This window comes from Bombus vancouverensis, chromosome 6 (genome assembly GCF_051014615.1).
Source record: "Bombus vancouverensis nearcticus chromosome 6, iyBomVanc1_principal, whole genome shotgun sequence".
Taxonomy (NCBI): Eukaryota; Metazoa; Arthropoda; class Insecta; order Hymenoptera; family Apidae; genus Bombus; species Bombus vancouverensis.
Window position 1 is genome coordinate 7,616,886 of NC_134916.1, and position 13,523 is coordinate 7,630,408.

A 13,523-nucleotide genomic window follows, 5' to 3' on the forward strand; every position below is an offset into this window, starting at 1 on the left:
ATAGATTGTTAACTGAGATTCTTTTCCCTAGTAACCAGTACAATTTTTCTCATCCTAAGACTACGTTGTTTCCATTTAGTTCTGATATGTTTCTTCCAGATGAGCTGCCTGTCGATATGAATGCCCGTGTAGATATTTTACATGGTCCGGTGGCAAAATTTCCTTTCTATTGAGCTTAACCGTACGCCAGGTTGTGCTTCTAGTGAAAGTAACGCGTGTTGATTTCGTTCCATTTACTTTTATTCGCCATCCATTACACCGTTTAATTGTGATATGGTGTTACACTCTTTAATTACCGATATCGATACCTGCATGCAATTTTCATTACACGTTATATGTAAAGTGAGTCGCTTTTGTTCTCTCGTTCGTTCTCCTGAATAACTCATTATCTACTTATTAACTTTCTTTTCCTCTCGTTAATCTAGCGGACTCGGCCTTTGTAAAGGTTCTTTCAAGCATAAGAGTAATTGATCAAGTGTTATTAGTAAAATTTTACAACTTGCAAAGTATTAGTATCGATAAATTCTTCGCTGTAAGGCTAACAAGTTTGATAACCAACAAAGTAAAGTTCAATAAGTAAATTTTACAAATTACGAGGCAACTAGGTGTTTGTAGCACAGTAACGTACAATCTACCATTAATAAATAAATGTTATTAATTGGTATAGTATCGTGTGCGAGATGGATGAACGTTTTTGCCCAGAGCAAGAAAACAAATGTCCATTGGACGTTTTCTTGTAATTACAAATTCGCATGTATCTGTGGCGGCACGTGTCACGGAACTTTCGTGATACAAAGCGCTACGCCGTCAAAGCGCAACACCGACGTGCCCAATGTGCTGTAACGTCGATTCACATCAGAGACCAGGCCACACACCGCGGACAGGATGACACCCAGATGTCCGCACATTCTTGGTGCGCACCCTCAATAGTCTTAAGTACCTACCAGGGGTCTTGGCATTTTCATAGTTAAGGTCCTTCGGACCAAGCGAGTATCTCTTGTCTTAGATTTCCCTTCACGTTTATTGTCTACCACGTGTTAGCCTAGAAAGTTGGTTTTCTTCACATCTGGTATATTCCGTTAGCAACTTTCTCGCGAGGGCGGCTAAAACCCTTCCTGGTCCACCAACCGTCTTATTATCCAATCGGAGACGGTGTCTACTGCCCTCACTTCCTTAACCAAAATTGTCATCAACAAATCCGATAGTATCGTGTCCTTAGACACACCCACCCCTAGCCTTCCTCAGACATAGTATCGCCAGAAAACTCACTTAATCTGTATCCTTAGAATAGTCAACATATCTTTACCGGTCTCTACCCTTATAACAGTCGCGTACTTAACGTATCGTTGTAACTAAGTCTTACATAACGTGGATGGAGTGAATTGTGATTTATGTCAATTCAGTGTGTGTTACATTGTGATTGCCGAATTCATAGTAAAGTTTAATTAAAACAAAATTAATAGTTGTGTTACGACTCAGCTATTTTATTTCATCAACCAACGCTTAAGTTTACGTGACAGTGCCATCGATATCTTCACGCTTCTTCCGCCGAATTCTCAGAAGAGCATACACGCGCCAGCCGCTGCGGCACATCTAATGAACGCACGCTAGTGAGGATATCGATGGGCAACGAAGGAAAGAATCCTTTCGATCTGGAACAAAAAGGACATTCTACCCCGAGCCGCGAAGCGCGAATGGTGAAGAGAAACGAGTCGGCTATTTTCGAGAGATCGGTCAATCGTCGCTGTTGTTAATTGTCGTTAAGCGTCAACTGTTGTTAATTGTTAATTGTTAACTGTCATTGAACCGTTGTTAATTGTTAATTGTAATTCAACCGTTGTTAATCGTTCATTGTTATCGAGTGATAGAGTCTAATAAACGTTATTGGTGTTGAACATATTTGAGTGTACCTTCAGTACCTATTACACCATACCACCTCGTATCTTTTCGTCTGCCCGTGCAAATATTCCGTTAAACTCTAAATTATAGCGGACAAATAGAAAATCAATTAGAAATTCGTTAAATCGGTAACTTTCTTAGACTTTTAAGCAATGCTCGCAAAATTTCCTCACTAACCCTAATACTCGCTAAAATATGCGTTTACTCGTGGCTCGTGTATGTTCAACGCGAATGATTCGTGACTATAAAAGAAACAATCGAAGCAGTTCGATAGCGTTCGACTTTCGCCAAAATTATCCCAACCTTTCCAACAAAAGGGACGAATTATTGGCCGAACGTGCGGATTTTCTCTCAACTCGCCGGTTCACCGGTGCTCGGTATACGTCACCGGAAATACAAATACGAAAAAGGTCGAAGCGAGATGGGAATAAAGCGCTTGGCGAAACGGGCCAATCTCGACAACGCTTCTTCACGTGCACACAATGTATCGATTGTGCGCAGCTAAGCAGTGCCACTGGATGTCGGCGATTTTTCCCATTTTCTCCTTCTTCTCTTTTTTTTTCTTTTTGTTTTTCTGACCATGTATATTAGTAGTAGTTGCTGGCTACGTGTACGTATACGTGACCACGTGTATCTTACTGGTACAAGTGAGGAATTGGGAAACGGGGCGATGAGAGTGGACTGGAGCTGTTTCGTGTACACAATTTGACTCGATCTCTTTACAATCGTTTTTTATGAGATTTTTACAATTCGTTTCCCATCATTCGATGATATCGACGAAATAGCGCTATTCGTTCTTAGTAGTTATAAATAATAAATAATAAAATAGATATAACGATAATTTATATTAAACCACGTTATAACAAATAGGCAAATTTAAATAATGGACCAAGTAAGGACCCGTCTTTTACAACGATGTATCATTATATAAACATGAAACCTTATCTGTCGAACGTTGTGATCTTTATTTTGATAGAACAAAATGGATCATACGTAATTCGATAAAATAATATAAAACGGAAAATGTTGTGCATTCATTATTTCCTTATAAAACGAAAGAAACTTTGCGGACGACCTAATATCTATAGATCAATTAAACGGAATATATATTGGGATGGAAACTAAGTGATTGCGGATTTTGTCAATATCACCTAATAACAAAATGTGCAATCTCTCAGTTGCCAACCCAGTACATATATGTATCGTGTAAAAATTGAAAATAAACATTTAATATTTATTATTATCGTTCGGAGGAATAAATATTTGCTGCACGATTCAATATTTAAAGCAAAAAATATTCCTTCTTGTCAGGTAGCAAAATACGTCGGTGAGAAAATAGTTCCCCGAGAGAAAGGCGGGCAATGAATAATAGAATAATCCTGTTTTCTATGCTGAGAATGTATGATTTCGATAATAGCAATTGTGAATTCGACAAGCTCCTACATATTCATTTACCTATTCTCAATTACTATTCTTGCATTCCATTAAAGCAATTATTTACGAATACTATCCGAAAAAACAATACTCGAATAAGATAACAGTTACCTCCACATGCTATCATTCGTGTCAAAGTAATAAATGCGTTACACTTGATTAAACGATCGAGTAATTCTTTAACTTTCGCTATGGTGCATAAGTTAACAAAATAATTTGGAGATTTTATTATCGCTTAGGGGTTTTATCGGACAGTGCTTTGCCAAATTTAGCGATGGCTCGCGATATTTTCATATTTTGACGCACGGTTTCACCTCTTAAAACATAGATGTTCAAGATACTATTGTTCTAGTACTCTCAAGTGCTATATTTTCCTGAACCTTCAAGTCCTATAAAAATATAACACATTGTACAGCAATCTTAAACGCTCTTCTTACTCTACAGTGTAAATTATGTTGAAATTACATTCTCCATCGAAACAATAATATCTATACAGGATATAACTAAAATTGACGATGAAGATTCGCTACTGTACTTTATTCGTTTTAGCACTTTGACTGCCACGCCGAAATCACATGTTTCACTCAGGAAGCCATGGCAGTATTTTTATTATTCAAAGTATATAATGGCAAAATAATAATAAATTGCTGATGTACGACAACATTCTTCCCCAATGGACCTATCTTATTGGTGGTCACGGGTGACCATCGTGTCGCCTTGGTAACAGTTGATAGCGACATATTATGACAAGGCTTCGTTTATTTCAACAAACCATTCGCATTCGTTATTTTATTGTAAGCAAAACGTGCAGAATATATTGTTGAAACGTGTAGAAGATATTGGGATGAAATGATAGAGATCCGTAAAGAAAATTATGTTTGTGATAAACCAATGGTAATGGTAGATTACAACAGAGGAAAATGTGCTGTAGATTTATCAGATCAAATGGTAGCATATTCTACACCACATGGAAGAACCCTCAAGTGGTATATAAAATTAGCTTTAGAGTTATTGTTAAATACATCAATTTCAAACGCGATGATACTCTATAAACAAGCAACAAAAACAAAAATCAAGGTATCAGATTTTAGAATGGCATTCGTAATGCACCTTACACAGTGCCATTCACCAGAGCCGTCAAATAAACTTGTTCAACAAAGATTGCAACACGAAATGCAGAAGAAAGAAGGGCAAGCGTATCTGGCAGGAAAATTTTGCAGAGTGTTATAAAAAAAATGTCAAACAGTTAGGATCAAAAATTGCTAAGAATCGGACCAAAAAGGTGACCACCTATTGTCCAGATTGTATCGATGAGCAACATTTATGTTTAAAGTGTTTTAACACAATGCACCGTTAGATGCAAGGTTTGTTCTAATTTTTTTTATTGATGTTCTAATAAAAATCTTTAATTGTTCATTGAGGCACTTTTTGTTTCAAAGTATCTTGTATTTATCGATTATATTCAAAATACCCTAACTGTCAATTTCCATTCAATTTTTACAATTGTAAGAAGTTCAAGCGCTCCGGTCACCAATGACCAACGTGATATTCAAAGTGTTAAGGACAAGGGAACGTCGCACACTAACTCGAAACCGTACAAATCTGCACTAAATTCTTGTTTTTCATTTCATTGAAAACCTATGAAATTCCGGTCATAGATTCTTCAATGTATAGACTAACTTATGATACGCATAAATCTTATTATATTTATATTAGAATGAATTAGATTCTATGACTCCAGAAACTCCTAAAACTCTACCGTTTCCAATTCTAACAGATTATTAACTATCAGGTTTTTAACAATTTTAGGCTACTGTGACTACTCGTACGAACATAACTTCTTTAAATGATATAAACGCTTCTTATTCGCGTTGAAATTTTATTGGCTGTCACGGGTTGAAATATATTTTCACATAATCAAATTATCGAGTGTTACATGTTTCGGAATAGAATTTTTGAACATTTTCAACAAGAGCAATCTGCGAAACGTCGGTACGAATCGTATATTTGTACGAAATGAAATCATTCCTATCAATTTTAAACGTTTTCACGATACTCGGACACGAACAAAGAGTTATCGATACGGTGTAAAAAAAATTTGTTTTTTCACGAATCACCGCGAAGATAAGTTAAAATTTCGCGCGGATTTTTCAGCATTCTGCGTTCACAGAAACAAATAACATTCGCTCCGAGGTAAATTAGAAATCTATCAACGGCCAAAATGGCACGTGGAAACGTTTGAATTCTTCGAACGTGAACTGTCATCGCGTGTTAACTGTGCGTTGCTTTCGCAAGTATAATAAGATACAAATTATTCCAAACAATAATTCCGTGTATTATCGTCGAAATAACGCTAATATCGTTTGTACGTATAATATCCAATGTTCGTTGCGATATTTCGCCTTTATTTGCTCGTTCTAATCGCAGTCGTATTGTATTGTAACTTCTGATGTTTAATAGCACACCGTTGCGTCGCGTTGCGTTGTCTCGTGGCAACCAATAACTCAATGAGAGAAGAGCTATAGAAAATTACCTTCGTTTCGTTATAACAAAACGTGCACGAACGTTAAAGGACAAATATCTAAAGAAAATTTTGAAAAGTGTAAGATTCTCTCTTTCGTCGACGTTCGCTAGAAGAAGAAGCGACCTTATAATAGCAAAAAGTTCAGGAACGGTCTAGCGCTAGAGAAGAAACGCGCATAACGAGATAATCCTTTTGCGAGGCAGCGAGATGGTGAAAGAAATGTAGTTACAGAGTAAATTGCAAGGTGAAATTTGAAGCCAGTGGGGGAATTCGCGTCGTGAAGTTGTAATTGCGCGATATTGTTCCTTCAAATTAAAAAGATTCGGATGCGAAAGGTAAACAAATTTAATCTTTGCGCTGTCTTCTCTCTTTCCCCTTTTGCGGTGTTCTCTGTAGATTCGTTTCTCTCGATGGATATCGTTCTGCAAAGTTTTATTAATATTTCTACCGTACGAATAATAACAGAGTTATGCGTTAAAACGAAGTAGGACGAGGGTCGAGTCGAGTTTCACATGAATATCGTCGTTCTTTATTGGTTGATTTTTTTTATTAGAAATCAGATTGGAAAAGGCCACTTTACTGGAGAAAATTTCTGTCAAAGAAATTTCCCTGGGGTACTAACCAAGGTATGTAGCTTGGACCAGAGTTAACTACACGAAACACTTCATATACTGTGCGCTCGACTTCGATTAATAGTTAGGTGGTACATTGAATCGAATTGATCGAATTGGCGTTAACTAATACGATTGTGCTCATAGTATAGAATTCGAGGCAGCTGGTAAGTTGGTTTCTCCAACTTAATCGAATTCGGTTCTTAAAACGTTGTTACACGGTATACGTTGCGAACAATTCTACAAAAGTGCACTGCCTTTCGATTCTTCCCGCGTTCCCTAAAAACTGGATCGATGTTAATAGATTAAACTTTCCTTAATAATATAATAAACAACGTGTACGAAAGAACCGAAGGTAATTAGGAAATGTTCAAAGTCGAACACATAGTCGTATTTTTGAAAGCTTGAAAACCAGCCACTGTTTTTTGTATATTCCATACCAACGAACTAACGAACAAACAATAAAACTGTACGAAACAAGCTCTTTACGCTTCATTAGGAAGTTGGAAATGCTGCATGAAATATTCATTTCTCCGGGCCAGCATCCTAATTTCTTGATATGCAAAACAGAGCGACTTCGTTAAAAGAAAACGGAAAAAAAAAAAAGAAACGAAAGGGAAGGAAGACAGGAACCGCGGCTAAACATTGTACGCGCGTTGCTGCACCTCGCCGAAAAATAAGGTCGTTTTTTAAACAGGAAATACGATTCCTTGGAATTGCGTGACTCGCCCTCTATCTTCATTTTTCTATTCCTGGCGGTTTACTTCCGATCACGGCGTAAGCATGGAACGGCTATGAAAATCTGTAAAATGTAATAAAAACGCTGATCCGTAACGTTCATCGCGAACGTTTCTGTAATTACAAGGGAAAAAAGGTGTTTGGAGCGGCTAGTGGAAGTTAATGAAGCGATCAAGACGTTAAGTCGTCGTAGAAGTTGGCGCACATGCAACGCTGTTAACTACCGCGAAATACGATTGTTGACCACCGAACGAAAAGGTGCGAGTTTCTCACGCGATTTCTAACGTTGATACTTGCGATTCGTGTTTCAGGATGGAGCGTACGCGCAGGAAAGCGATATGGATGGGCTGGGACTGTGCCCTTACGATCCACGGCACAACAGCACTGCGGTGTTCGTCGGTGAGTTAGAATCAAATATATCTTCTTATTTATTTGCAGTGAAATATCGCGTAAAAATAAAAATGAAATGCGATAGGTGGTTGCGGAAAATCCTTGTCGTATTGTTATCTAGCAATGGAATTTATTTTACGGATCTGCCTACGTAATGTGCTTTCTACGGTATGTAGATTCTTTCGAGCTTATTCGAGAATTTCAAGGGTTTTGCAAAGCGTAACAAGAATTTTGACAAAACGTCTATAAGTTTACCGGGAACGATTCATGGAAAATGATGGTAGAGGCAAGCGAACGACGAGAAACGAAGGTTAGCATCGAAAATGAATATGGAAATCAGCAGTTGTCCGAGAAGGGAACGGTTGAACTATTTTAGGGTTGCCGTGCGACGATACGATCGTTTTGCGTAACAATTTCGCTGGGTTTCGCGATCACGGAGAACGATAAGAAAATACCTTTTTATGCATAAAAGGGGGGCACGTTTTAAAGGAGTTTGTTCTTCTGGGAATTTCAAGAGCTTACGGCAAAGTAGGTAACTTTCTTTCCGTTGAATCGCGTTTCGTACGAGAAGGCATACATCGCCTTTCTAAACGTCTACCGAATTAAAAAGATTATCGTATCGCCGATATTAGAACTATGCTTTTCTAGGCTCAGTTTAGTATGTCGTCTACTCTGTGAGAATTTCAATGAAAAATCTCTCCATACCTGTACGTTGATCCTATCGTTTGCTCCTGTTGAGGTATAATAAATTAATTGCTTTATTCGCACACAACATCCGAAGACCTCGATAACTTTCTTACACGCACGCTTGTTGTCAAACGGACTATTCTAGATGCTTCTAACAGCTACCAACAGTCTTTTGTTTCAACTAAGACCTGAACGTCCTCTGACGCTTACACACCCATTCACATGTACAGTGTAAATGTATCATCTACCTAACAGCTGCAAACCAAAGCAAATCAAAATCAAATGCCTAGTATCGTAACAAAGATGAGAGTTAACGATGTACGAGAGATAAAAAGTAACAAACTTTTGATTTTACCGGTGTGGATAAATGTTCGTCAAACGCTTAGCTTCCCTTCGAACTGTCTGTTTCGCAAACGGTTAAAGAAGTCGAAGGTTCTTCAGCCAAGGATTTCAGACGGTGACAGAGTCCTCCGAGTGTGAAGCGTGTTCTTTGAGAAGAATGTTTCGATGTTTCGTCAGCATCGTACTTATTGTTAGTTTCATCAGGACTCTGAGAATTCGCCGATACTGTATAATGTATAAGATCTCTTGGATGCCTAACGAAGTTAGCTACGATACTGGCGAAACTTGGGAACAGTGTTCCAAAAGGGTATAGGGTTTACACCCGTAAACCTCTAACAATTTTAACTACAAGAACCCTAAGGATCTCGTTTAAAGAAAATTCAATTCTACCATCGAATAGCTATATATTCTGTCGAATCGTGTTAGTTGCAGTTCGCTCGCTGTATAAATAAGTATCTCTCTCGCGATACTTACTCCATGACCTGAGAGACGACATTTCGAAATTCCATGGTTACGATTTTTATTGCAATTATTTTACTACGAACGAGAGAAACTATGGGAAACTGTACACGGTGACGTACAAGGTAATTTTGTTCTCGAAAATATGTTTTAGAAAAATCGTTTGCTTTTAGAAAAATCACTCGACGTGACGCGTTACGAGGCCAACAAAACGTTTTTGCCTCGTAGTGCATAGGCAAAAATTGCTGCAAAACTTTCTGATTACCGATTGCATATTTAACGAAACACGTAGTCGCTGATTTGAGAAGCGGACGGTCGCATGGCTTTGACGACGGAAGCAAAGAGCCACGGTTGCTCTCTCTCTCTCTGTCTCTCTTTCTCTTTCGAATGACTCGTCGCTCTACACGCGCATACATACGTATAAATACGTGGATGGAGCACAGTGACCGAGTCACGAATCACTTCTGGCTTTTGACACGTGTACGCGTGAAACCCGCTGCTGCCACGCGGTACATGCAACAACACGCTGCCTCTTCGCGAGTTTGATAAACACGCTGGACTCGTCATCTCTGCCGTCACACCGAATTTCCCTGAAATAGCGTACGATCGTTTACGAAATGGTCTACAACGCTCTGCTTTACGGATTTTTCGCGTGATTATGAACGTCGGGTCTTATCGGCAGATATAGCGTCATGGTTAAAGTACGGTATGGAAATCGTGGTTAAAAGCGAGTTTCACCGAAGCACAGACATATCGAGTATAAAAGAAAATGTTTAATAACTCTTATTAGCTTTAATGATTTTGAAGTTGGTGAAAGAGATATGTATTTTGCTTATAATGCACGAAAGGACGGAAATAAAAATTGCGTTAAACGAGTAGGTATGCGATAGAAATAATCGGCGATTTTACGTAAGCAGTGTTTTATTGGAAAAGAGGATTGCTCATTGCTTCATTACCGCAGAAACGATGCATCTGATTCGAGAATGTGTTCATGCCATGACGTAGGTGGTATAACGCGTGTAAAACGAACTGAAATGAAATGTAATTTATTATCTCGTTCAAAGAGAATTCTTCTGCGTCGATTGGAATATTTTCCTAACAGTGATTCTTTAATTAACCTTGTTACAAGGAAATCCTATCATTTATTTCGAAACTCGGGGATTTGAATTTTTGTTGACGTTTTTGTTGACGTACAAATTTTCCTCGACTTTTGCCGATATCCTTTCCGAGAAGCAGACACAATGAATATTTGAACAAAATATATACTACTTGATAAAGTAGTAATTCTACAGAAATGTACTTTAACTTCTGCTTAAATCTCGTCATGAGCTTCCCAACAGCTCGATAGTTTTCCCAATACGGTGGAAGTTGTTAATATTAATACGATTCTTATCTTTCGTTTAAGCTGGATATTCTCTGTAGCGAAGCTGGCATAAAAATATTCTTCGTTAATTTCTAAACGCCAAGAATCCTTGTTCTCCAGCGAATCCTCGACGTTACGTAATCGATTGAATTAATCCGATAATAATTTTAATCAATTATAATAAACAATTTTAATAAGAAGACTCGCATATAGCGATTGGCATTTGGATTGACAATTAAGTTAAGAGAAATAAAAAGACGCGGAATTTTTGACAAAGTTATTTGAACAACACAGAAATGCATAATACGCGTATGTGACGCTTGGACGTAATCGACAGCCGTCCATCACGCGCTACCACCGTTTTGTTTAACAAGTTGCGTAGCCCGCGTTCGGCTAATTTATGCTAAACGAACTGTTCTTATCGCTGTGAATAAATAACGCGTCTCGACGCTGCCTACATTTTGCGAATCTACAACGATTCGTTCTCGTCGGAGCGCGATCGCGACTGTAACTGAGTTTTCAGAGCGTAACAAATACCGCGATTATCCCTTTTTTCTTGCTGTTCGCTTGTTATTCCCGATATTTCTCTAAATCCCGTAGTTACTTTTTCTGTTTGATATATCATACACACAGGAAAAAGAGAAACTTTTATGTTAAACATCGCATAAAAATACAGCGCGTTATTTTCGTAGTTTTATTCAGAGCCGAAGATATCTCTCCTTTAAACGACGATAAATCTGTAGAGAACTTGTGTAGAGGATGTTTGATCGTGAAATTTATTAGACGAGATTGCTCGTTGTTGAAACCCTCAAATATACTTAAAACAATTAAATAAATTAGTATACCGACAATATTCGCTGAGATGATTCGAATTGTCCAGTAGCTCATGTGCCGATACAAATCTTAACAGCCTGATTCTTCGGTTTCGTTATCAAACGATATCTCATGGCATAGGTTGTGCGTAATTCGCTTATAAAATTATGTAAGGTTGTGCGAAACGTTTCTTTCGTTCCATAAGGTGATAATAGATGAGCAATAATTTCTGTTTTATATTATTTTATTGTATTAGGTGTACTCCAGTTCGTTCTATTTCTATTATTACGTTCGTGCATAATTCAATAAATTAATATAAAACAAAAAACATTGTGCGTCTATTGTTTCCTTACTTTTTCGGACAACCTAATAATATCTTCCCTAGATCTTGTGAATAGAATGTTATATAAAAAATACGAGATTGATAGTAATAATTGTAATTAATAAATAATCATATATATGAGTATTTATAATTATAAGTAATAACAAATATTAGTAATAATCGAACAAATTCGGTTCGAAAAATACCCAGTCTTACTTGGAAGTTATTATAGTAGATATTATAATAGAAGATACTACGGTAGAAGAGATTGCGTTATTTACGCGTTCAGTCTTTCCTATCGTTAATAAGGCAAACGTGTATGCGAATGTGTCGGCCATATCGAACATGTGGCGTCAATGAGCTTCAACAAAGGAGAAATATGCGGAAGTACAATGTGGTTACATCGTTCGTGGCATATCGATATCTTGCGTGAAAGTCATGTCACGAACGAACACGTACGAAGAAGTCGCTGACTGTGAGGCTTTTATAAAGAAACATAGGAAAATGGTGAAAAAGATGAGCCGAATTCATTAGATTTATCAAGCTACGTTCTCTGGACGTAAGTTTCTTTTTAACCGTAACAACGTTTCTTTAAAACGCGGCTGCAAAATCTACTTTATCTCTGCTGTCTTATGCTACGATGCTTTGTAGTTCGTACGCGGTAAGTCCTGTTTGTAGACATACGAAGACAGTCACGAACGCAGCTTCAGAGTTTCCATTTTCTTTCCTGAAATATATCTTACTTTATGCCTGTAAAATTAACCTACGCGATTACCTCGATTCCACCAGCCGCCGTTATTTCAACCACAAGCAAAGAGCCTCGATTTTTTAGCACTAGAACTACCGACATTTGAGACGTAGCTATCTCTAGCAAAACCATTCGAAATGATTTTAAAAAATACGTAGTAGTAGAATATTTTTATATTTATTGATTTATTATTATCTTACAAAAGGAACTCCATGTTATGAGATCATGGAAACTATATAATAACGACTATAATAATAACAATAAGTACAATAATAGTACCAAAATCTTTGATAACAAGAATATTAAAATAAATTTCCTTTGGTAAATACAAGAAGTATAATATAATAATATAATAATAAGCGTAATAAACGTAATAGAATAAATGAAATACAAATATAACTTAAATTATTAGGCACAAAAGTTATCATTCGTCACATTTCTCACAAACGTAAAGGTTCTCCTGCGTGCATTTTCCGCGTACATATTTTTTACAAAGATTGCAAATGATGGTGATCTTATTATTATTACAGTACCCTATCTGACACCATTTGCGCGAATAAGGTGAGTTCTTTGACTGAGTACTTTGGATTTCAGATGCTCTTTGTTCTATCCGTGATTTTTCATTGTCAGCGGCAAGTTCATCTGCTAATTGAAACGTAAAATCTTTTCTGGATATCTGCTCACTGTGATTTCCTTATAATAAAATCCAGGAACCTATGTCAGCTAAATCTAAAATATTAAAGCAATGTTCTTGCCGTGTGTTTAGTGCCCTTATCTCACAGGAATACAAAATGCCGATCAATTAATCGTTTCCTTGATCATCTGGCTCAATTATCACGTTTTGTATGAAGCCAGCAGCAGTCTTAGTACATATGAACGAGCATGTACATGCAACATAGTGATTGAGGATTATTTACAAGGATGTTGTCTCCCGGGAAAAATCGAACACGAAAGGAAATACGAATCGGTGCAACGTATATCGCTATTAATATTACCATCCGAAAATGATCAGAATTATACCAACTTCGATAACTTGATGGATAATATAATTTTGCTACTTGCGTATACTAAATACTTGCAATTTGTTAGTGTCTGTAGAAATGTTGTAAATATACCGGTGGAAAAAGGGATCGTGTCATGTTGTACACTATGATAAGAGATACGAGAATACATGTGATCGTGAGTTACGAGCG

At 37.3% G+C, this 13,523-nt stretch overlaps 1 protein-coding gene across 2 annotated transcripts in view; it reads left to right on the forward strand.

The window, feature by feature from the left end:
• The window catches only part of LOC117157940 (semaphorin-1A), a 382,000-nt gene that overhangs the window by 307,133 nt on the left and 61,344 nt on the right, over nucleotides 1-13,523 (forward strand). For both annotated transcript variants that reach the window (XM_033336297.2, XM_033336296.2), the window contains exon 6: nucleotides 7,518-7,605. In XM_033336297.2, the coding sequence (XP_033192188.1) occupies nucleotides 7,518-7,605 (88 nt within the window). The remainder of the gene's footprint in view (nucleotides 1-7,517; nucleotides 7,606-13,523) is intronic.